Here is a 25,507-nt window from a genome sequence, read left to right on the forward strand (position 1 = left end):
TCACTTTAAACATCTGGTCCATCTGCACTGCTGCCCCCTAGTGGTGAAAAAGAACTGCATGTTTAATGTAACATTTTCATTTTAATTCAGGGATGGTCAATTTTATTCCAGGAAATCTACCGTTTCACAATGTTCACTTCCAACCCTTATCAAACACACCTGAACCAGCTAATGGAGATCCCCAAAAACACAGAAAAGTGTGCCGGAACAGCTGGAACTGAAAATGAGCATCCCTGCTTGAAACGATTTGGTACACTTTGTCGATCACCAAAAGAGATCTGCAAATCTTATTACTTGTGAAATTGAAACAAATTAACTTTACATGATCTGATCAGCATAGACAATTCTAATAACAAAAGTAAAATAATACATTTCAAAATATAAAAAAGCTAGAATTTTTTTTTTTTAAGTTGTTTAATTATTTAGTAAAATTGCTAATCAGTTTAGTTAAAAAATGGTAAGCAAAGAAGAAAGCAAAGAAAGAAGAATAGGAAAGACAAGCACAGATCTTACTTTTCCTTTTGAAAATGCTTTATTTAACTACCTCTATAAATACAACAATGCCAAAAAAGTTTTAAAACAAACAATGCAAGATAGAAAACAATTCTAAGTAGATCTAAAAAAAAAGAAGAAGAAAAAAAGAAAAGATAATAATATTATGGCAATAACATTTTGCATTATCTAAATGTCCTCAGCCGAGGTCACCTTGTCTTGTTCATTTGTCTTTTAGTAACAAGAAACAAGTCTAAAATGGAGAGAGAGAAAAACGCTACACATGTAGTGTTTATGAAATGATTGCAAAATAAAGCGTGTTTTGTCAATGAACGTGTGATCAATTTGGGCCAGTATTATTCCACACTGGCAACTTACAGCCACATTTATATATCCACACATAAACACATTCGCATTAGTTGAACACTTTGGCAAAAAATATGTTTTTGTTGGTGTTAAACTTAAAGATGGAAAAATCTTCTTAAAATATATTATAGCATTTCCTCTTACTTCATACACACAATGTACTGTATATATTAAATATATCCTGACTGCTTTACTCATAATAAAAGATTAGATAACAGACAGAGAAAAACTACTGGGGATGGTTCACTTTTCTCAAAAACACACAGATATGCCATATCCTAGATGATCGCAGCAGTGAGTAAAAATGTGTTTCTAGCTTACGTGATGTGACTTGCATGGATTGTCATTTCTTTGTTTGGTATATTGTGAAGTTTTCCCCAAACTTTCACTCAGTCTCTTCTTAAAAAAAAAAAAAAAAAAACAGGCTATACTTAATAAAACATCAACTCTGTTAGAGCATGAAAGCGTAATACAACATAAAGCAGCACTCTAACACTCAGAGCCCCCATAGAAACAACAGCATAACACAAAAAAAAGAAAGAAAAAAATGCCTTTCTGAAAGAAAATAGGACAGAAGAGGCACTGTGGTATCACAGACAGTGTTTAAGAGGTCACTTGACAGACAGCAGTCTGAATAAAGGCACATGTGACATACGCAGTCCTGCTGAAGGCACAGTGTTGGCATACAGGAGGACACTGATGTGACACACAGCAGTCATTGAAAAGACAATGAGGATACAGTATTAACAGGTTCTCTGAGCTCCCTGGTTTCAGTTTGGTCCAGTTCATTTCAGTTCTAGGAGTATCAAAATACCCCTAAATAGACAAAAGTGCCTGCTCACACAGCATATACACACACAAGAACTTCTAACACCCTAAAATATTTAAGTGCACCTCAAAACAGTCATCGCTGCTAACACATACCATACTACAGTAGCACAACTTGGAGTGTGATCTATAAAAATGCAGGGTTAGATCTACAAAAACTAAAACAAAACTCAGTGGTCAGTCTTCTGTGTCTACACACATCTATAGAAGGTTTTCAGATGGGGGATTGAGAGTATTGCGCCATTAACCTGATTTTATTCTGCAACTCAAGGTCTGCAAGTCAAGACTGTTAATAAACAACATGAACATAATTGGTTCAGTGGTAAATGAGACAGTACTTCAGGTGTAATTTGTATTAATGGCACAAAAGTGGTTAAGGGAACCTCTGTTCCCCTAATGAGGCACATAAGACTTCACAGAACTGGATGCTGGGAATCACAGTAGTGGTCTGAAAAAATAAGGGTTGGTTATCAACTAACACAACCTGGGAAAGTAAGCAGAACTAAGTCATCATAAAAAATGCTGCTTTTTCAACCCAGCTACTTTTTTGTCAGTCTGGTTTGTGCATTTAAAACATATTAAAGGGATAGTTTACACAAAAACATCTTTAACTCATCCTCAAGTCATTCCAAATCTGTATGACTTTCTTTCTTCTGCAGATTACAAAATAATATATTTTGGTTACCATTGACTTGCATTGTATATATGAAAAACAAAGACTCAAAATACCTTCTCTCATGTTCCAATGAAGAAAGTAAGCTATACAGGTTTGAAACGATTTCATTTCTGGGTGAACTATACCTTTAACAGAGTACTAATGTTATCCAGTTTTTATCCAACTGACTGAAAAAACTTGAACACTCGAACTTATTTCGCCTCTGAGAATGCGAATGCGAATGAAAACAGTGTTTGTCTATCTTCTAGTTAAGAGAAGAAAAATATCTTCTAAACAAAAACAACCTCTTCAAACAAACTAAACAGTAGAATTTTAAAATGATCTAAATATAAAAACGCAAAAGCAATATTAGAAGTTAAGGAGGAAAAACTTTGCATATAGACTCGCGTGCAGGAAACCCAGTGGACGGAAGATTATGCATTTGGACGTCTTCAATGCATTTATGTTATAAACTCAAAATACAGCATTTTCATGAAACACTTCAAATCTTCTACTTCTGTGGTTGTTGAAGTTCCTGCTCAGCAGTTGTTTGTTCATTTTACAGTTTTTTGCCAATTTTGTTTTTCTTCACAAAACAAAAGTAAATGCACTAAAGCATAGAGAGGCATTAAATACGTTCTCATTAAAGTCCACAAATACTACAACGTTCCTTCAGTATTCTTGTGGCCGTGAATGCAGAGGATTGGTATTAGACGCTCTGGCTCACGATTCTCAGCAGGAGTGTGTGGGGAAGACGGTGATATGTCAGTAGGTCTGCCTTTGCAAGTCTTATTTGAAGTTTCTTCATATGAACATATCACTCGGAATCAGTCCACAGCTGTACTGGGTATCAACTAATAAAATGAATGATAAAATACGCAAATGAGTGTTAACTTGTCATTCATTCAGTCGTGTGATGGCTTTGGAAATCAGCAAGAGTTGTCGATGCCTTTAAGAAGTCGAACTGACAGACTGTTTCCTATTAATCTAAAGGGATAATAGACGAGGTTGTGGTCACATTGCAGGATTTGAGTCCATAACATATAACACAAAAGTCTACCTGTCTTGATAAGCTAATCAGTAGCATATAAATATGGTTTTGGTCTAGGTCATATGTCTGGATTAATAAATGTGGGCCAGATGAAGATGTGAGATAATTTAGCTTTGCCAGCGTCTAATCTAAAGGCTTCCAGGGAGCTTCACACGAGTCAGAAGGTGTTAGTTTTGTTGTATGTCAGTTTCACTCTCCGTGGTTCAATTAACCAGCAGAACTCATACAGTGGTGTAGATGTCTGATGGCCTGTGGTGATGTGGTGTGTGTAAGTGTAAGTCATTGTGATCTCAGTAGGTCTGGTATACATCATGAATGGGCATCTGGAAGGTGGCGGTGGCAGGGAAGGCCTGAGGCATGTACCCAGCGTACCCTCCATAGGTTGCAGCGGCTGCCATAGCAGCGTTCTTCTGCAGCGCTGCCAGTGTGGCCGTGTTGGCGTGGGTAGCGATAGGCATATAGCTGGCTCCATACAGACTGGCAGCAGTCGGGATCCTCTGGATATTGTGAGCCATGGCATAGATGGGGGTTATCGAACGACCCTATGAGGTAAAGAGAGAGACAGACAAGATAAAACAGCAATCAAATAAAGTGTTTTTGACAACGACAGTGATGGTGGGTCACTTTGTTTTTATTTCTGCAGTCTCATTCTAGGTAGAGCTGTCTCGAGTGAAATCTCACTGGTCCAAAACAGAAGATACTGCATCTGTTCACAGATAAAATAAACCCCAACCCCACTACAGAGCTAAATTTGCATATTAAAGGCAGGCATACACATTGGAACGTCATGAGCCCTTGCACATGACATGATTGAGTTTATCCGAAAATCGTACAGAGGCAGTCACGCACAACACAAATTTACTACAATTTGACAAACTCTAATGTAATCATTACGTTTTGAGCCATTCATAAAAATATGGATTCTGAAGATGAAATAGTTTTCTTTGTGGCAGCTATGGCTTGTGATGTCAAACAACAAACAAAAACTAAAGACATGACAAAGAATGGCTGAAAAGCAGAGAAAATCATGGACTTTCTGTTCTTCATGAAGAACTTCAGGTGAGAAGGGTATTTCTGAATTTCTGTTTTTTTGCCGGAAATACAACAGGTAAAGCCTATTCATTAATAAAGTTGAAAGGCAAAATTTGGCACAATTCGGAGCTGTAATATTAACTACAATTACTTAATAGACTATTTATCTACATAAAATGTGGGTTTTGTCATCTTCTGATTGGTCAGCTTCAGTCTCGTTCACCCGCACAAATTTAGACCGACAGTGTCCGATTTTTTTTACATGTTTGGAAATTAACGGGAGGTCAGGAGGTGCTCGTAACATTCTGTAACATCGTTGTAACATCGGATCGGCCCGTAATTATTCTCACACGGTGCGAGCCGTGACCATGCAAGCATCTGCGATTTTCTCCAGAGAGAAAGAAATTGTCTGTGAGCTCATACGACAGCAAAAATCACACCGTATATGCCCGCCTTAGAGGGTAAGTTTGCTGATTTTCAACCAGCTTTGTATTGTTACAATGTCTGTAGTACTATTAGTAAATAAACACCAAGATATCCCTGTTTATTAGTACACTACTGACGTGTTTGACGTAGACTTTTGATAGCTCCAGAGCTCTGTAAAGTACATGTTTGTATCCACGCTCATGGATTATCTGATTGAACCCAGTGCATTATGGGTGTTGACATTTTTCTTCCTTTTTTCAACATATCTCTTTTTCTGTTTTCTCTAGTCATGTAATTTTTTTTCTTTCTCATAATGACCGCATGAACACATGATCCATGCAGTTGTGAAGGTGATATTCAATATATGACAATAGGAGTCTGACCAGATTTTGTGTATTTTTAGAAAGCATTGGTATTATAATATTTTAACGTGGTCTTTTAACCAAGTTGTGAATTCTTTAATTATAAGCTGTAACATATTTAGTTGTCAGGATTCATATTTTAAGAACTAGACACCTTTCAAATCATGAGTTGGAATTTGAACTGAACAGAAAGTTTAATTGGAATCTGAACTGGAATTACAGGAAGTGGAATTTACTGAATTACAATTCAAAGATTGCACACAGATATATTTTTGTCCTTTTAATAAATTAAAAGACTTTTCAAAGTTTGTCTTGACAACAAACTTCCTTTTCTAGTTACATTTATTGTAGTTACGTGAACTTTTAAACGTCAGTTCTTTTAACTCTACTTCTTTTAATTAAAATATTGAATAACGGCTACAGCAAATCAGCAAGTACTAGATGGATCTTGAAGTGTAAGAAAACACTGATGCTCGAGGCATAATCATGCTCTACATAGCTGTATAATAATCAAAAATGTTTTCATTGGCTGTTAATGTGTCATACAGCACAGCATTTTCGCTTTCAGTGTCAAGCCACAAATAAGCTCATGGTGTTAGGATTGAAGAAGAGTGTTATAATGACTGTAAACTGTCTCATGTACTCAGGTGTAGGTGAGTACCTGGAAAGGAGGTGGTGTGGAGACTGCAGGTATGACCGCTGCAGTGGCCGAGGCAGCTGTGGGGTCATGCTGGAGGGCCAAAGGGTTTATCAGGTGCTCCACTGAGTGCATCTTCCCTTCATCCATTAACTTAGTTGCAGGGGCAGCAGAAAACACAGCAGGATACTGAGCACCAAGAGCTGGAAGAGCCACTGCACATATATACATACAATTAGAACAATATATATGGTGAACATTACACTATAGCACATTTTGTATATTACTATGTGAGGTAACTAAATATTTTCAATATGAAATGGGGCACTATTGAAATGCAGGTAAGTGAAAGATAAGTCAGAAAGTGCAAGAATGGAAAGACTGGGACTTACACAACCTGTCCTCTTTTACAAGTGTATGACTCAGCTTAAGATTAACAACAACAAAAGAACACACCCACACACAGCCACGTACGCATTGTCCTTCACACACACATACATTGTTTCCATGCACAAAAACTCTTTTCATTCCCCCCCATTAATTTAGACTTAGGATCAGACGGTTTAAGTGACGTCAGAAAACTCCAGTCAGGAGTTCGCAGATCTCAGATCAGAATTGTGCAAGATCAGTCAGTTTCGACATAGAGCAGCCGATTAGTAAGAAAATAAAAGTCATTAAGAACCTTGAACTCAATGCCCAAACAAACTCTCGCAAAGCATTGTTATTAGTGGTATTTAGTTCCTCTGTTATGTTAATATCCTTAATAACAGTCTATTCAGATGACTGTACATTTGTAATATTTAATCTGGAAGTATATACTCATTTGAGAGCTTTTTGAGAATTGTGTGAACATTGTATGTACTGTATAATTCAAAGAAGGCATTTAAGCAATAAAATCAAAAGCTTGCTTACTGGAGTAAGCCGTGATGGCAATGAAAGCTGTTCCACTCCAGGCCAGTAGAGGCAGTGGAATCTAACAAATGTATCTTTACATATTTTTAAAGTAAACCCAGTTTACTTGACTGTAATTTTTAAATTTTAAGTGTAAAACTAACTGGTGGATACATGTCAGTACTAAATATCATTAGTAAATGAAACAGAATGAACAGGTTTTAGATTCTGTTTCTAGATCATTACAGATTCTGCCTCTACTGGATGGAGTGGAGAACAGCAGAACTTAATTCTGTATGCATGTGGTTTATTTTCACACTGACTTGTGCCAGGCTTGATGCCCACTGGGTTCACAGCTGCCAGCTCTAGATTGGGCATGATCTCGTAAGGTTTGTCCGGCAATTTGCCCTTTCCTTCATGGTAGCGGCTGTAAATGCCTCGGCCAGCTGAATAACCACCAAGGTATGAGCCGCGGGGCCCTGGGCCCCTATTACTGGCCCCAGCACGGCCACGGCCTCTTACAGTACCTGCTTAAGATAGAAATGAAAGGAGGCACTGTTCAGGTACAGAACCACAAGGAGGCACATACCTATATATACTGTAAGTACTGGTAACCCCATTGTTTGAGGTGCAGCAGACATTTGAAATAAAGTCATTAGCTTTCTCTGTCAGCTTTCTATTCATGTTGAATATACTGAGAAATGGGTGTGGGACTATCACTCTTCAGCATTCTGATTCAAACTGCTGTCAGTGTGAACGCCTTTGAGATATTTGTAATCACCCTCCATTCTTTAGGATGGGAATGGTGGTGGTGTTTGAGCAAAGTTGAAATTAAAAGTAAAGATAAAGTTTTGTTTTAATCAGATAAAGGATGACCAAACATGTCTCAGATTGAGTGTGCAATCACAGTTCTTTGATCAGTTTGAAACCCAACCCAAAACCACAAGCATTTGTTATTGATGGTTATGGGTTAGGAAATGTAATAATACCAGATTCCCATCATTAGTTTCAGTATCATACATTTTGGGGATCTCAGCTCTTAAGCCTAAAACAATCTCACAATTCATGCCATCTAGTGGCCATGCTAAAGATGTGATTAGCAACAAAGAGGGCAGAGCTTCTTATTTTGGGATGCTTTTTAAAAGCAGTTGCTCTCAGCTGGTTTCGTTTCTGGATTTTACTTTAGATTCAAAGCAGCCAACACAGTACCGAAGCTGTTTATTGTAGAAAAGTAAGAATATTATTTCATTAACATGAGAAAATATGCAAAATTATGACAAGGCTGCATAGGACAGTTGATTTAGGTTTCTAAATGTTTTTCGAAATTCAATGGAAGGCAACCTCTTGGAAGCCAATAATTTTTTTGTCCAACCAAACTATTTTTATCTTAATTTTATATTATACTCTATTGTGACAAATCATAAATTATGAAAAGTACAATTTTCCATTTTTACTGTGCTTTAAAAAAACAAAACATATTTGTAGCTCAGAAAGATGATTAAATATAAATGTAATCACTGTCAGAAATTCTCCAAAAGTACTTAATATGCACACTGTCAAAAATGAAACTAAGAAAATTATCACATGAATAATATAAGGTTATTGCATTAAAGTATTACAAGAAGATACTATTATTATTATTATTATTATTTAACTTCAAATCAGAAGGAAAATAGTTTTTAGTGTAATTGGTAATGAAGTACAAAAATGAAATTACCCTACACCCCTGAATGCAGTCTGGGTCATATTATTATTTTTATTATTTTACGTTGTGTAGTTCATGGCCTTTGCTTTTCATGACTTTTTGCATAGTTTTTCCCCACCAGTTGAGAAACACTGTTTTAAAGGAGGTTCCCATATGAAAGCTCTGGGTTAAAGGGCACAAAGTTTTAACATTAATTGTTTTGTACAGATCAAGTCTCATTACGTGTGTGAATACAGATTGTAATCCAAGAGAGTTGGAAAACAGTCTAGTTTCCCAACTATATTTAACAGCATGATACTCAAGGTCATCAAGAAAAATCACTTGTTACCAATGTCTACATGTAATTCTGATTTTATCAAATGGTATTGACTTTCCTGTAGATCCTATAGATCCTGTTTTTTCTAATCAAGAATCACATTTCTCCCAGCGTTCAATCTGATCTGAGAAAGTAAAGAGAAAATAAGGTTTCCAACCTTTGATGAAGTACTCTCGGTTGGGTCCAATGAGTGTGTTGTAGGGATAGCCATAATAGGTGAGTGTATACGGGTCACACTGATACACGTAACTTTGTTGGGTGTTTTCAGTAGTTGTCGGAGCCGCTGTTCCCTTCGATGCTTTCTGATAACGGGTGTACTGCTCCTTATCCACAGGCTTGGCCAGGGTCACTTCAATACGAGAACCTTCGATCTCTGTGCCATTCAGGTTGTCCATTGCAACCACAGCATCTTCTCGACTGGCGAAGTGAACAAAGGCGTAGTCTCGGATTTTTTTGACACGTTCCACGCAGCCAGGGTTGAACTGGCCGAAGGTTTGGCGTAGAATGTCCTCACTGGTCTCTATCATCAGGTTCCGCACGTACAGAATCTTTACTGTTTCCATGACGTCCTCGTCAACATCAATCTCAGGTTCTGCCCAGTCAACTGCAATTTGATGACCCCAGAGCTGTACACACACGCACACACACACACACAAGAAGAAACAGATATGCACTCATCAGGTTTAAAGTAAGGGAGATGTATTTACTAAATGATATCAATAAAGTAATTATTAACCTAAAAATAACATGAAAATAAAAATAAAATGGCATAATTTTTTTATTTTGAGTGAACAGTTCCTTTGATTCTAGTGGAAAATGGTGTTAACCTGAATTCGTCCTGGCATGAGCTTTCTTCTGGCCATAGCAGCAGCGCGGTGAGACTCATACTCTACAAAGGCAAAGCCACGATTCTTCATCTTATCCGCAGCACTTGCATACACAATCACATCCAGCACCCCTTCTGTCACCTTGGAAACTTCCTCCAGGATCTCCTCACGCTTCTTGGTTTTTGGGATTCCTCCAATGAAGAGGCGGCAGTTATCTACACTACAACACACACCTAACAACCTTCCCGGACGAATTTCGAAGTTATTGAGATCACGAACTGCTCGCTTAGCTTCATGCTTCTGCGTGTACATGACGAATGCATAACCACGGTTCTTCCCGTCAAAATCCATCATAAGGCGCATCTCGTAGATCCGTCCAACAGTCTCAAATACTGGCACCAGCTCGTCCTCGTAAACGTCACGTGGGATTTTACCCACAAAGATTTCACAGCCACGTGGAGGGGAGGGCCCTTGCCAGCCAGGTGGTGGGCCGTATTTGCGCTGTCCATTTTCTTGCACCATACCATAACCTGACCGCTCCATCAAGGCCACAAGCGCAGCTTCATTGGGGGCCCCAGCCACTCCATCGGGGATATCGCTGTGATGCTGCGGAAGCCCAGAGGAGGCCTTAGAAGAGGAGGAAGGGCTAGGGTTACTCATAGCAACGGCAGAGGCGGAGTCTTCGGCTGTCATTCTGAGATAAACATCCAATCAGGATTGGAGTCTAAAAAGAGACAAAAGATTTCATCTGGTCAGTATGTGTAAATTACTTGCATTGAAAACAAACTACAAGCATCACCACATAATTAACTAATAAATCTATATACATAAACAATACAATTTCAAGCATTTTTAAATTTAGATGATAGCAAAGATTATCTAAATGTAAAAATGGACAAAATAAGCATATACAATGTAATATTCAATATCTCTGATATATATATATATATATATATATATCAGATATATTGAATATTACATTGTATATATATATATATATATATATATATATATATATATATATATATATATATATATATATATATACATACTTAATTATCAAATATAATAAATTGTAAGTCCTTTTTTCTCTGTATAACACACACATGCAGAAAAAATATAAATCCTCTTCTACACTTAAAGCTTTCTAATAAACCTCACTAAGCCGCATTTACATTCTTTAGCATGGAAAAAAAAAAACTCCAAAATGCCTAAATCCTACAGTCTAGAATTTTCCTTAAGCAGAACACAGATGCACTGAAGTAAACTACAAGATCTTTGACAAAGAAATCATGTTTGACATAAAGACACTATGTTTTGTTTTTGTGGGGAATTGGTGTGTTTACTGAATAGTGAAAATTATATAGTATACTGTACATATTCAATCACACTGTTTTGCTGTTTGTTGGCTCTAGTCAGTAATTTAGCAGTTAGCCGGACCTTGCTGCCTGCTTAGACTAAGGTACAGTAGTTAGGTTTCTTAGCAATGGAACCATGGTTACACACGGAGAGCATGCTGACCCACACACAGCTTATCCTAGAGAACACAACTAAGTTCAAACAGACAAAAAAATGCATGCAAACATAACAAATACAGGACATACAGTAACAACAAATGTATAAAGGTTACTAATTAGTTTTTTACTCCAGGAATAAAGTTCAAACAAATGAACAACTACACGCACCGTGATTAAGTAGGTACCTGGTGTTTTCATGATGAGTTCTAAGAGGCTTGCTGAAGGAGCATGTGACTCTGACTGTGAGGTTGGAATAACAGGCAACTCAGCAGTACTAAACCAGAGCTCTCACACACACATCCACAAACACTTCCTCATTCACACCCTTACACACATACATATACTCAAAATCAGTACATGTGTGGCTCAAGGCCAAGCTGAAACAGGAAGAAAAGCAGACTGACTAATCAAAAGCCATGAGGACAGGCCAAACATCTAATAAACATGATTTAAAAATATACATCTGCAGATGTTTCTATGATCACTCATTTGAAAAAGGGGAACAGTGGACCCAACAGCTAACACAGCCTGAAATTAAAGGGTTAATTTGATAAAACCTAATAGTACCAACAAAGAAAAACAAAAAAACATTTTCTGGAGAACAACTTACTTCCTAAACTAACTGCTGGTTGTCAGTTCGTTAAATTGGGGATAGACTCTTAGTAGAAGTGGGGTCAATGGAAGTGTGCGGATGACAATAAAAGACGATTCAGCAGAATTCGGGAGGAAGGAGAGGTCGAGATCATGGATCTCTGCCAGAAACTAAACAAGTAAAGAGAGAAAGAAGGCAAAGTGAAAAATGTGATTCACCAAGTAGTAGCAGAGTATAATAATCTAAGCCGAGCTGTCAATTTTCATGTAGCTAATTAATTTTAAGTGTAACAAAACCAAGACATGAAGTAAAAAAAAAAAAAAAAAAAAAAACCCGCAATATGTCCAGACTTGTTTTAAAAAATATATTTTAACTTGTTCAGAAAATACGCAGTTCTTGCGCGAGACGTTGGCGCATTAAGCACAACTGCCCAAAGCACCGAGACTACAGTACAGTGCCTTCCAGCCACTCCAACTAAAGCATCAATTTACACAGTTATGAATATAACCGAGGGGTTCAGATTATTACCTGTTTTGAAAACGCAGAGCTCATGCATCAGCTGCATCAAAACGGACGGATGTGGACTTCAGTGACAGGTTTTTCTTTTGAAATGGCTAAGTTGTCAAGCTTTACCTAGCAAACTGGAAATCTCTCTCTCTCTATCTCTCTCTCTCTCTCAAGTCAGTTTCTGTGAAGTTATTAACATCATCCCTGTTGGGGTTCTTAATGAATTAATCGGCATATCATGTAATTAATTCAGTTAAAATATTGATTGAACGTTTTAACATTAAGGTAAATCACTGGGGACAAATAAAGACTTGGAGAAACATTCCTCATGTAGCCTTCCTGATTTTCTGGAAGTGAGACTTTTTTGGATGTTTCCTTGTTCCGTTCAGATATACAGAAAACTGCAGGAACTGAAAACCAGTGGCAAGACAGAGAAAATGAACGATCCAGAGGGTGGAAAAAAGATTATTCATTTTCCAGCCAACATTAGGTTCCATATCTCATTGTACCTGCCTGGCAATGGTTGACCTTTATAAGTCAGTGTGTGTGAGTGTGTGTGTGTGTGTGTGTGTGTGTGTGCGTGTGTGTGTGTGTGTGTGTACTTGGTGCAAGGAAACCTGAGGCAGCAGCAGGTGGATGATTAACCAACACAAATCACTAGCTGCACACACACACACACACACACACACACACACACACACACACACACAGACACAGTGTGCAATTCATTTGAACAAAGCATTCAAATAAAAAATTCTCACAAAAAAAATATTTTCTTAAGATTTCGAACACAAACATAACCAGTAACACTTTACAATAAATATTCCATTTGTTAACATTAGTTATCTACATTAGAAACAATTAAAAAATACTTCTAAAACACATTTAAATTGTTAGTTCAAGTTAATTTCAACATTAAAGAATTTCAAACTTGTGTTTTACTGCCTTTCATATGAGTTGAACTACTGCTAGAAAATATGTAAACCTATTGCACATAGTTTTTCAAGTCTCCATAGCATAAAGAAAGATTAAACTGGATGATTAAACTCATGGTAAGAATAATACTTACAGTTTGAAAACAAAATATAACACTGTTAGTTAAATTCAATTAATATCCTAAATATATAATAATAATAATTATTATATTATTATTATTAATTATTATTATATTATATAATTATTATAAAATTTATTTAATAATAAATATATTAAATCTTAAACAAGATTGATAAACAGTAAGTAATAATTAAACACGTCAACTGATTTCCAAAGTTTATATATATATATATATATATATATATATTTTGTGTGTGTGTGTTTATAATTTTTTATTAACTAACACAAAGATCAATAAATATTATAATGAATGTATTGCTTATTGTAAAGTGTTACCACACAAACAAGTGGTACTTACATTTTGAGAATGAGGCAAGATACTGTAAATATGGTTGATTTCATATATTTTAAGTGTGTGTGCGTGTGTGTGTGCGAGAGAGAGAGAGAATTTTTCTTATAAAGTTATTAAATAATTTGCTTGTTACTAAATAACAAGTGGTATAAATAAATTATAAAATGAAGGAGGACCATTCTTAAAAAGGGTGAGGGTTTTTGTGTGTGTGATCACAAGATAATATTTTGTGATTATCTAAGATACTGATTGACAGAAGTACCTGATCTTTGACTTCTTTAACTCACAGGACAATATTTGACAATCAGCATGTGTATACTGACACACACAAGGCTTTTGTATGCACACAGATCAATTAGTATCTCTTGGGTGAAACTCCTTCGGTCTCGGTGAAAGAAAAGCGTGAAATGTAGAAGGGTAGACGTTATACACGCTTGCCTCCCAGAACTGACAGCAAACACACAAACACCTGCTGTACAAAGCTGGGTCACTGTGACTTGGAAAATGGATCAGCGCTGACATTTTGCATGGGGAAAAAAAGTGCAGAGAGAATAGCTTACAAAAAAGTAATTGACAGATTCTCATCTAGGTTTTTTGTTTTAGTGTTTTTGCTCGCCTATAATCGTGCATGTGTTTGTTCTCCAGTTTGAAAAGATTGTAGATAGTAGAGTGGTTATGCGGCTGTGATGTGAATGAATAACAAGGTTGTGATTTTCACTCAGGTGCAAGAATACATCCATAAAGTGCAAATACACACTCTCTCACAACAGATAATAAAGAGGCATTTGAGACAATGACAAAGATCAAGTGTACAAATCTAAATAACACATTTTCAATTATGTTTTTCAAGTTATAATCTAACTTTACACATTTGTAAATATTTGTCATTTTTGGGAAGTCGCACCAAATAACATTTCACAAGCTGAATTAACCTAGCTTTTATAAAAAGATGTGCAGTGGTCTTATCTATGATTACTCTATATAATTTCCAGGTTTATATAAAAATCACTCATATAATTTCCTGTTCTATGTTTCCTGACTGTGTTTGCATGTTGGTCACACCGGAAAACTTTGATTTAAAAGACAGTTTTTCAAATATTAATAAACAGTGTGTATATGATTTCCCCTATTAAAAAACTTCAGAAAAGTAAGTATTAAGTAAGAATTAAATCCCTTTTAATCAGGCATAATGCTACCAGGACAGTTGAATCATTCTGAAATATTTGACTTTATGCCCCTCCAAAAAATATAAACAATTTTAGTTATGAAATTAAGTTATATAATAAATATAATTGCCTGTTTTATGTTTCATGCATGGTTTTGCAACATAAAAGATGTGTAGAAGTTATTGCACGTATGAATTGCATTTTTCTTTTTTAGTGCATTTTGTTTGTGTCTGTCTTTTTGTTTATGTGTAGATGGCTCTTCAAACAATACACACTCCATAAAGCAACTAAGAGAGTGATGAAAGCCCTCACATATACACAAAAGCTCTGCTGCTGTCATGAAGGACTCTCAGGGGTGAAAGGTGGCTGAAAGACATGGGTGAGAGAGCACTTGTGTGTTTTTTACTGTGTCTGAATGTTGGGGTGCCAGCAAGGTTTAGATTAACTCAATTTACACCCAACGTCCATACAAGGTGACCAGACCATTAAGAGTCAAAGTTTGTGGCCATGCTAACAGATAATCTAGTGAGTTAATGTTTATTGCTGAAGAGACTCAGATCATTTTGAGAAACCACTCACATGACAGACCGAAAGGTGCAGAACCTTGTGTTCTTCTCATTGACTAAGCAAAAGATCTGTATAATGGCATCCTATAATTATTAAACCTCATCTCTGAGAAACATTGACCTGTGCAACACTTTATAATCACTATACAGATCATTAACATTAAAGGAACGCTCCATAAAAAAAAAAATAGGCTCATTTTCCAAACTCCCCTAGAGTTAAACAGTTTTTGGAACCATTCAGCCGATCTCCGAGACTGTTAGCACTTTTAGCTTAGCTTAGCATAAATCATTGAATCCGATTAGACCGTTACCATCTCGCTCAAAAATTACCAAAGCAAAGTTTCTTGATTATAAAATAAAAAAAAAAAATTATAAATAAATAAAAAAAATAAGTTTGTTGATTATTACACCAGAATGAGATTATAGTTTCTAGCCATATTGGCCTAGAAAATCACAACTTTTCATTTTCCGTCGGTCTTAGTACATGATTTAGCTACAGAAGGGTCACGTTTTTAATTGGAAAAATATTGAACTGCTGAAATAAAATGTATAATTTTTTCACAACATTTACTTAAAGTACACTAAATTTAACTTTCATTTTAAAGAGATTATCTGGTGAAAAAGCTGCTGGATGATTTTGAAAGTGACACGAGAGGGAACTACCACTTCTGTTATCCAGCCAAACAGTTAAAGTTAAAGGCCAAAGAGGCCTGATGTCAGTTAAAACAGATATCTGAGCTTTAGAATTACTTTAGCAGATAAATCGTGTTTTCTGGCATTTTGAACACTTCATGATGTGATCCGAACAGCTAATGCACTTATGTCTTAATGTAGATGGAGAATAGACCTCCATATAACAATCAATCTGAAATACTGAAAGTGACAGAAATGTGAAAATATATGAGTGAATCTCTATAAAGAGCTATCAAGAACATGTCACATCTCACTCCACAATCAAAATTAAACAGATTTAAGCTCTTAGATTTCCTGACTGTGATGTAAAACATTTTTGAATTCAGTGATGAGAAAGAATCTAACAAGAATCGGCACTGAGAATGATCAGAGTTACGAGAAAACTCAAAATTAAAAGGACTGCATGTCTGGTTCTATAAATATGCATTGCACATGATCAGGTGATGGCTTTATGATATTACATAAAGAACACATTGTGGTTCCTTAAGACAACACTGGCGTCGAAAGATGTCAGACGTTGGTAACCATCATGCCCACAACACCATTCTCAATTCCTGTAATCCTTAGTTTCAATTCCCTATGAAAACATGCTGCAGTTAAACTTTCCTGAAGTCATTCATTTAAAACACTCATAATGATTTAGTTCTCATGACTTGGAACTACACAAAAACAGGCATTAAATAATCCAAACTATAAGTGTTGTGTTAGTATTATTTATATACTAGTGTTCATTAATATTTTGAATTAGCTTGTATGTTAGCTTGTATAAACTAAAACTGATTAAGGTAAAGTGAATACACACACACACAATCAAACACAACATCGCATATTGGACATTTTTGTGATTCACACACACATAATGAAGTGGACGAATCACAAATGCACACACACCTGACCGTGACCTAAAACACTTCAATTATTTTTACCACAGTATCTACACTGAACAAGTAAGAGCTTTGGGATGAACCACAAATGCTGATGAAATCTTGAGGTTTCTTATCTTGCATTCTGAACTCTTCACTCCTGAAGTTAATTTACTTACTGCAACACAATGTGACGAGGCCTGATCAAACACAATCCGCTGATACACACACACACACACGGCTGATGATCTGCTCAAAAATGCCTCCAGGAAGCACATCACTGAAGTCTCATCACTTTCTCTTGATAAGGTTTCTGTGAGAAATCTGCACATGGAGAATCAAGATATCTGCCACTGACTGGAGAAATACGGGAACCTTTCTGATAACAGTAACACGCGCAGGTCTGGGCTCACCCTATTAGCAAACATAAGGCTGAAGAAGTCGAGTCCAAAGACCAACAACCAGCACTGTGACGCACAATTACATTTTACGTTATTTAACGCTCACTTGCATAAACACACAATGCTGCTAGTCAAATTACTATTTGCATTTCAACAGTACTTGGTTTTTGTATTACAACTACTCTTGAGTATCCTTACAACAAAGCAAGCAAATATATATTTTCATTTTTTTTTTTAAGTTCCTCTGAAGGTCATAAAAGGTCACTCAAAAAGGACGTAAAGTAAACAAATCAGCCAGGACTAAACAAGTGCCCACAACCAGAAAAACAAACACATGCTTCAGAATCTCAGCGGTCACACAGGTGAAAAAACCCCGCATGTGCTACCTGCTTTTTTTCAGGTGAATGGATGTGTGTCCGAGTGGCAGTGTAGCTGGTGTGTGTACCATTCACACAGTCTCACACACACACACACACTCAGGCCTTCTGTCTTGTCTGGCGTCAGCGGTTACCCTCTTCTCTCTCTCGGTCACTCTCTCGCTCTCACACACACTGTCTGTGGGGTAGAGGAACGGAGTGTGTGATTGGAGGTGCAGTTGGTAAAAGAGTGTTTACTCAGTGCATGCAAGGGGTGGGGCAGAGCAATGGTGCCCCCTCCTACACCTCTCTCCTGTATGTCTTTCTTTCTTTCTTTCTTTCTTTTCATTGAACCTTTCTCTCTCAATTTTCTGGGAGCAAACGTGATGTCTGTGCAGGAGCGTGATTGTGTGTGGTGGGCTGTGAATGAGGTTGTCCACTGACTGAGCAAAAGTTCATTATAAGTGTCTAAAAGACTGAAAACTATTCAGTCTAACCTGAAATCAATTTCCTGAATTCCTGCAATCAAAAACATTTCGAGATGAACAGTTTGAAGCCCAGTGGCCCTCATGCACATTCAAACCTGGAAAGGTCTGTGAAATCTTCTCATTCCTGTTCCTAACAAACAGGTACTTACACGTCGCAGGGTGTTTTACTTTGCTTTAGTTACTTTGATAAGGTGGAAATCATTGATTTGCAGATGGGTGTGTGTTTGCATGTGTGCTTGAGTGCATGTAACAAAAACTAAGACAAAAACCCTCACTGGCTATGTATCATTTAAATGGCACTTCTTGGACTATCTCCTACTTATTTGAGTGTTCTTTTAACAAGTAATCATGGCCATTATGGATTACGTTCAAATGATGTACTACACTTGTTGGTACCCCGTGTCAAAACAGAATTAGGAAAAAAAGCCTTTGTGTTTTTGCAGCACCTTCTGCCTGGAACCTTCTTCTGAAATCATTGAAATTGACTACTTTTAATTCTCTTATAGACAGTTTGATTCAACTCTGAAGATGTGGAGCAGGTGAACATTGGTCAGTGTAATTGTTAATAAAGTTATATTAAGCCTTATTCAGCATCGAGTCTTGTGATATATATGTATGTGTATTTTGATGTGTTTTTTTTATATATATGTTGGAAATTGTTCCTTATGTTTTTTTTTTGTTTTTTTTTATGCTGCATCTTGGCCAGGTCTCTCTTGTAAAATAGTTTTCTCATCTCATTGAGTTTCACCTGGTTAAATATAGGATAAAAAAAAAAAGATGTGATGTTAAAGTTAGCAGATGGGAAAGTGTATGTTACAGAAAAAAACATTTTATATATATATAACATTTATATATATATATATATATATATATATATATATATATATATATATATAAATATATATATATATATTTTGCTTTAAAAACTCGTTCAATAAAATTTTCACTTGCAAAACATTAGATTTAGATTCATTTATATATATATATATATATATATATATATATATATAATATTATACAAGTATATTTATGTTTTCAAATGTTTAAATTCTTATATATAGCATTTATTTATATACATAAAGCAATTTATTTAGTCAGAATACAGAATACAATTTTAGGCCGCCATAATAAAATAAATATCTGACTGTACACTACTCTTCAAACGTTTAGGGTCTGTAAGTATGTTTATTTATTTATTTATTATAAATTGCAACTTTTTTTCAATGGATGCATTAAACTGTTGCATTAAACTGAAGACATGTTTGATGTTACAAAATATTTCAAAATTAAATTAATGCTGCATTTAAAAAAAAATGTGGAAACCATGATTAAAATAATCATGGTTTCCACAGAAATATTAAGCATCATTACTGTTTTCAGCTTATGATAATAATAAAGTGATATTAAAATATTAAAATATATTAAAATAGAAAACTGATATTTTAAATTGTATTAAAATTTCACAATATTACTGTATTTTGATCTAATAAATGCAGCATTGGTGAACAAAAGATAGAGATAAAAAAACTCAAACCCAAAACCTAAATTATGCTAAAAAAAAGCCAGACTTTCTTTTATAGCCCACATACTAAAACTAAAATCTTGAAACGTTGAAAAAGCAAAGTTCATGGACATGTTATTCATTCACTACCCAATTATATTTTCCTGCAGAGTCAATAAGATGTCATATGATGATGGTCACTTGTTACACATTCAGCTGTAACTGCTAAACATCATGGTGGTGGGATGAGGGAGGGAAACGAGAGAAGTGCGACGGGGGACGAGCATAAACAGGAAATGACAGTGTGGTTAAGAGGCAAAACAATTTTTGTTCTAGGTGGTTGGCTGATCACAAGAACCTAGAAGCCACACAAAATAAACACACACACACACACACACACACACACACAAAAGGGTGGCAAACCAGTTGGATAGATCCCTCAAATGTCTACAACAGTCTTGAGCTCAGAATGCTAGTGTACACACATTAATTCCTATGGAAACATTTCTGAAGTTTATCACCAACGCAACCTTGAGATGTAAAATAGCACCACCAGTTATCTTTTAAATCAGCAACATTATAAAACCAGGGCACATGATGCATTGTGGGTAGGTCATAAAGCAGGGGGAGGCTGTATAGAGAGTCAACATGCCTTGAGAAGGTGCAAAGTCTGCATTTACAACCTTATCAGCGCCTATTATACAAATCTAAAACCTAAGACCTTTATTGAGTAAGTCTCTTACATTCATTTCTTCCTCAGGATGAGTGTGTTTGTTACAGAAAAAGAGGGACAGAGTGTTAGATACTGTAAATATGAACCATATTAAATATATCAACAAGTGACAGTGGATAGAAAAATGTGTATTTTAGTTTAGTACATATCATGTCACACATTGCCGGTGAAGGTAAGTGGCAAAACAGGTTTAACTCAAACTTCAACACTTAATACAATAAAGACACACACAGATACGCAAACAGACATGTAATCTGACTTTCTATTCTAGTAATACGTTTGACCTACAGTAGATCTCTGAGTCAAGGTCATCTGATGGTGACTGCGCCGAGAGCTTTAAATAACTCCAGACAGGAAGAGCCATATCCAAGTGTAATACACAGCGTGATTTCAAACCAATGAGATTTCACTGTAGGCAGGGCTACAAAGTGCAATGGTGCACCAATAGCAACAAAATCTCAGATTTACAAAGAAGACAAAAGTTTGATATTGGACCAATGAAGGCTTTAAGCTTCATAGATTTGAAGAACACAAACTTCAAAGCTGTATTTGTTTTTTATTATTATTACAGCAAAATGGAAAAGATGGTATATTACCTCATTTTTTAATAATTAACTTAAAAAATTTCATAGATATTGTAAAAGTAGTCAGTTTGACTGCTTGCAGTTCCAAGTCTTCCAAAGAGTCTTTATTATTTTATGTTGAGCAGATATAATTTAGGCTTTTATTCACATATAAACATCAATGTGGAGCAGATCAAATATGGTAAACAGAAGCTCAACCATACTACCATCCATTTACCCATATATTATGTGCTCTATAAGTCAATGTTTATTTATATGATCAATGCTTATTTGTGAATAAAAGCCTAAATTATATCTGTTCGTCATCCAATACGACCACGCCTCTTCAGAAGACTTGGATTAAACGGTGATTCACATGGATTACTTTACTTTGTATTTAAAAGAACAGACAGAAATCTCCCAGGTCAAATTAAAAATATCTTTATTCGTGTTTCAAAGATGAATTAAAGTCTTATGTGTTTGGAACAAAGGTGTGTAAAGGTCACACTTTAGTTTGGGGACAAATTCTCACTATTAATAACCATTAATTAGCTAACACTGTTGCCTCAATAAACTGTCTATTAATAGTTAGTAAGGTAGTAGTTAAATGTAGGTATGGAGTAAGATTACAGGATCTAAAATATGGTTATAATAAACAGCCGATATGCTAGTAAAATGCAAAATAATAAGCAACTAACTTATAGCGGGAATTGGTCCCCAACCTAAAATATTATCTGTGAAAATAATGATTTAAATAATGAAATAAATTTATTTAACTACTGCAGACTGTCTCTGTTGCTAATATTGCCTCAGATTGTCAACTCTAAAAATGAGTAACAGCTTTTTCTCATTGCACATCGATTGAAGTCTCAGACAAAACTAAAACCAATTTTTGAGAGGTTCACACTTCATGTTAAACAATGATGCAATGCATTATTTATTAATGTTCAGAGAAAAGTGTTTAATTTTTGTACTAGTTTGTTTTTCTGCTTAAAATGCCAACGTTGAAGGTCTTAGGGGTAAGACAGGGTGTACTTACAGAAAAAGAAACATTTGTAAGTTTGTCACTATTCAATATCAGTGCAAGAGTTACATTGAAGACAGACTGCTAGGGACCATTACGTTCTCTCACACCTTCATTCCACACAAACACACACTATAACAAATTTACTGTTAAGGTTATTAACATCCATGTACTATATATCAGTATTCACACAACATTAGTTAACTACTTGAGTTAACGTGAACTAAGAATGAACAATACTTCTACAGCATTTATTCATCTTAGTAAATGTTAATTTCAACATTTACTATAGTGTTATTAAAATCAAAAGATGTGCTTGTTAACAATAGATAATGCACTGTGAATTTACATGAACTAACAATGAATGACTGTATTTTCATTAACTAACATTAACAAAGATGAATAAATACTGTAATAAATGTATTGTTCATTGTTTGATCGTGTTAGTTAAAACATGAACTAATGCAACCTTATAGTAAAATGTGACTGGTTTAATGAACGGGGTTTATTATTACTCTCTACAACAAAGAAAAGAAGAAAGGGGAGAGAGAGAAGTGTGTAATGAAGCGGCATAAAAGCATTAGCAAGACAGAGAGAAATTGAGCGACTTGATTCAGACATGCAGAACTTGTGTCACTAAGGAGACTAGTGTGTGTGTGTGTGTGTGTGTGTGTGGCACACGGTAGTATATCCCAAATTAAGTCTTAGGTCTAAAAGAGCTCCTCCCCTCAGGAGTCATTGTTAATCAAAGTAGGAGAACCATGCACACACACACACACACGGCTCTAATAGTCCTTTCTATAGAGACAGTGTAAGAATGCATTCATTGTGAAGTGCAGGTATTTGGTGTGTGTTAGGGAGAGAGATGGGAAGAAAAGCAGAAGGGAGAGAGAGGAGATCCTGTTTCACTCACTCTCTCACACACACACACACACACACTTGTCCAGATGTCTGTCAGGGTTAAAGTCTTGCTGAGGAGGTCACATGATCAGTCATATGACTTTAAGAACACAGAAAGAGAGGTGGACTGTCTAGATCGTTCTCTTTTTCCTTCTTTATATTTAATAAGTCAGAAAGGCTGACTGAAGTGCTGAAGGTGGATGAATAAGATTTGTGTGTTTCCCACAAAGAGGAAACAAAACTACTGAGTCAATAAAAGATGTAGAATTGAGAAATGTCCCTAAAACGTACAATTCGATTCAATTTAGAGTTTTTAGGGGTCAAGAAATGAAAGCAGCAGACTGATTTTAAGTGTTTGTTTGTTAGTTTGTTTGTTTTACAAATAAAGACATTTTGAGAATAAGACTTGATGATATAGCAAAAAAAAAGAAAAATAATATTGACAGCTCAATTTTTTTGTCATCAAACAGAATTACATTTTTATGCAGCAATGTAACAATAAACTAACACAAAACTATAATTATGAACTTATATTTTTCTATATTAAATTATTTTCGAGGGATGACAGTTTGATTGAACTGATTAAGGGAAATTATCCAAATGCTGCAACTTTGCATGGATTTTTGCTCCTGTCTTAATGATATACCTACCAAATATACTACAGAAAGTTTGAATGGATTGACAGAAACTAACTAATCTCAGCAAGAGAGTTTAAGCCAGAGATACAAGTAAAGCATCTCTGTCTCAACGTTCACTCTAACAATTCATGAGGCAAAAAGTATGAAGTCTTTAGGAATTTTTTATCACCAAAATAAAAAGGAAATTTGAAATATTTGAATGTTTACTAAATGAATGAAAGTGAAATGGATATAAATTCACATAAAACACATATGGACCTAAACATGCTGCCTTCTAAGAAAGCAGCTGGAGTCAGTGAGAACTGGTTGAAGTCAGAGCCAAACACACACACACACACACACACAAGCCAAAGTGTATGCACTAGTGGGCCCCTAAAGGTCTGTCACCAAATAAACATGCCTACACATTTAACAGATGCGGTATTTAGAGTAATAACAGAGAATCACATGACCATGGAGACACGCAGACACAGAGGCAGGTTGTCTTTTCTTTTCTACTTCGTTTATTTCTTTTAAACTACATCCCCCACAATGCAAAGCCACAGCAGGTCGGCTCTCAAGACCACTGACCTCTTTACCCCCTACATGAAACTACCCATTCAAAGGCACTCACAGACATTTACCTAGATATCTAAACAGGGACTCAGACTATGATCTCCATACAAAGATATAAAAATTACTACTGCTAACTAATAGAAAAAGTTTTAATAAATAAAAAATGGCTTATTTATGAATCATTTTTCCAATTGAAAAAGTCCCTAGTTGCCCACAAAGGGAGGTTTTATACGATTTAGCTCTCTTCTGCGGGCAAAATTATACCTCGAGTACAGTTAAGTAAACACTTCCACCCACACGCACGTTTAGCTAGTTATCTAGCTATTCTTCTTACATAAAGCTAATTACAATTGCAACAAACTAACTCCAACCCTAAAATATACATTTGTGCATGGCATACAGTATATATGAGTCCTTTATACCTTTAAAGAATATTTTGGGCATTTCTAAAATGAGGTCTTTATCAGATGTAGCTACATTTGGCGATTATTTTAAAGACTAAGCTGAAGCTGAGGCACTTCCCTCTTACATGCATCAGGACTTCATTTCCACATATTGTTGGTAAAAAAAAAAAAAAAAACATTCTACTGCTCTAGAAAAATTATTTGCTTATGAAACAGAGTTTAATCTTTAAAGTGAAGTGCGTGTCCTGTCCGTTCATGTTGTGCCATTCCCATCTGAAAAAAGTACACGTCTACACTTACAGCACGGGATATGCAAAGTCTTACTGTACACTGGCTAGAACGGGCCTTGACGTCTCTCAATAGATTTTATTTATTGTTTTTTCTCTTAGACTGAGCCATCTCATTGTCAGAAACCTGATTCTCTCACACACACTAAATTATAGCACACCCCCTGAGTGCAGTTACACAACACACACACACACACAAAAGACCAGCAGAGCAACTTTCAACACAGTTTTCGCAACACCTTACAACTGTAAGATGGAAAAAAGAAAGAAAAATGGAGTGAGGGAAAGACAGAGAGAGATGTCAGTTTAACTCTATGAAAATAAATAAGGTCAGAGGGGAGAATGTGATCACTGGACCATCTGTGAGAAGATGACACACAGAGAACAAGGAAGGAAAACAGACAAAACATAAGACACTGACGGAGAGAATCACAAAAAGACATGCCTGGGAATGTACGCACCTGTGCTTTTAAGTAGCTGTCAAAGAGAATCTGTGCGTTGCATTAATCAAAGGTACAGCAGATCAGCCACATTCATCCCTGATTCTCTGTACTTCACCCGATGCCGTGTCTGTTCACACAGGTCGTGACAGTCCACCGTGGTGAAAAAAATGTTTAAGTTTCTCTTCTTTTCTCTTTTGGTTTCTGTCTCCAAACTGTTTCACTTCCCCGTCCCTGCTGTTCATTCCCCTGCTTCTCTCCTTCACTGGCAAGGAGGAGGAGGGAGAGAAAACGAGGGAGACCGGGTGGAGAAAGAG

General features: G+C 35.9%; 1 protein-coding gene across 6 annotated transcripts; it reads right to left on the bottom strand.

Moving 5' to 3' along the window:
* Positions 1-509: 509 nt before the first annotated feature.
* rbm47 (RNA binding motif protein 47) lies at positions 510-25,455 on the bottom strand. 6 transcript variants are annotated; one of them, XM_026268654.1, is made up of 8 exons: positions 25,212-25,455; positions 17,688-17,856; positions 11,274-11,867; positions 9,589-10,312; positions 8,919-9,387; positions 7,064-7,270; positions 5,874-6,064; positions 510-3,934 (listed from the first exon to the last, which is right to left on the bottom strand). In XM_026268654.1, exons 4-8 carry the CDS (start codon positions 10,279-10,281, stop codon positions 3,683-3,685), a joined length of 1,812 nt encoding a protein of 603 aa, XP_026124439.1. In that variant the 5' UTR covers positions 10,282-10,312; positions 11,274-11,867; positions 17,688-17,856; positions 25,212-25,455; the 3' UTR covers positions 510-3,682. The 6 variants fall into 6 exon arrangements, with proteins under 6 accessions (XP_026124439.1, XP_026124450.1, XP_026124421.1 ...); XM_026268665.1 differs by lacking the exon at positions 25,212-25,455 and having other exon boundaries at positions 7,064-7,267; positions 17,688-17,929; XM_026268636.1 differs by lacking the exon at positions 25,212-25,455 and having other exon boundaries at positions 17,688-17,928.
* Positions 25,456-25,507: the final 52 nt, after the last annotated feature.

The sequence above is a fragment of the Carassius auratus genome, chromosome 1 (genome assembly GCF_003368295.1).
Source record: "Carassius auratus strain Wakin chromosome 1, ASM336829v1, whole genome shotgun sequence".
Lineage (NCBI taxonomy): Eukaryota > Metazoa > Chordata > Actinopteri > Cypriniformes > Cyprinidae > Carassius > Carassius auratus.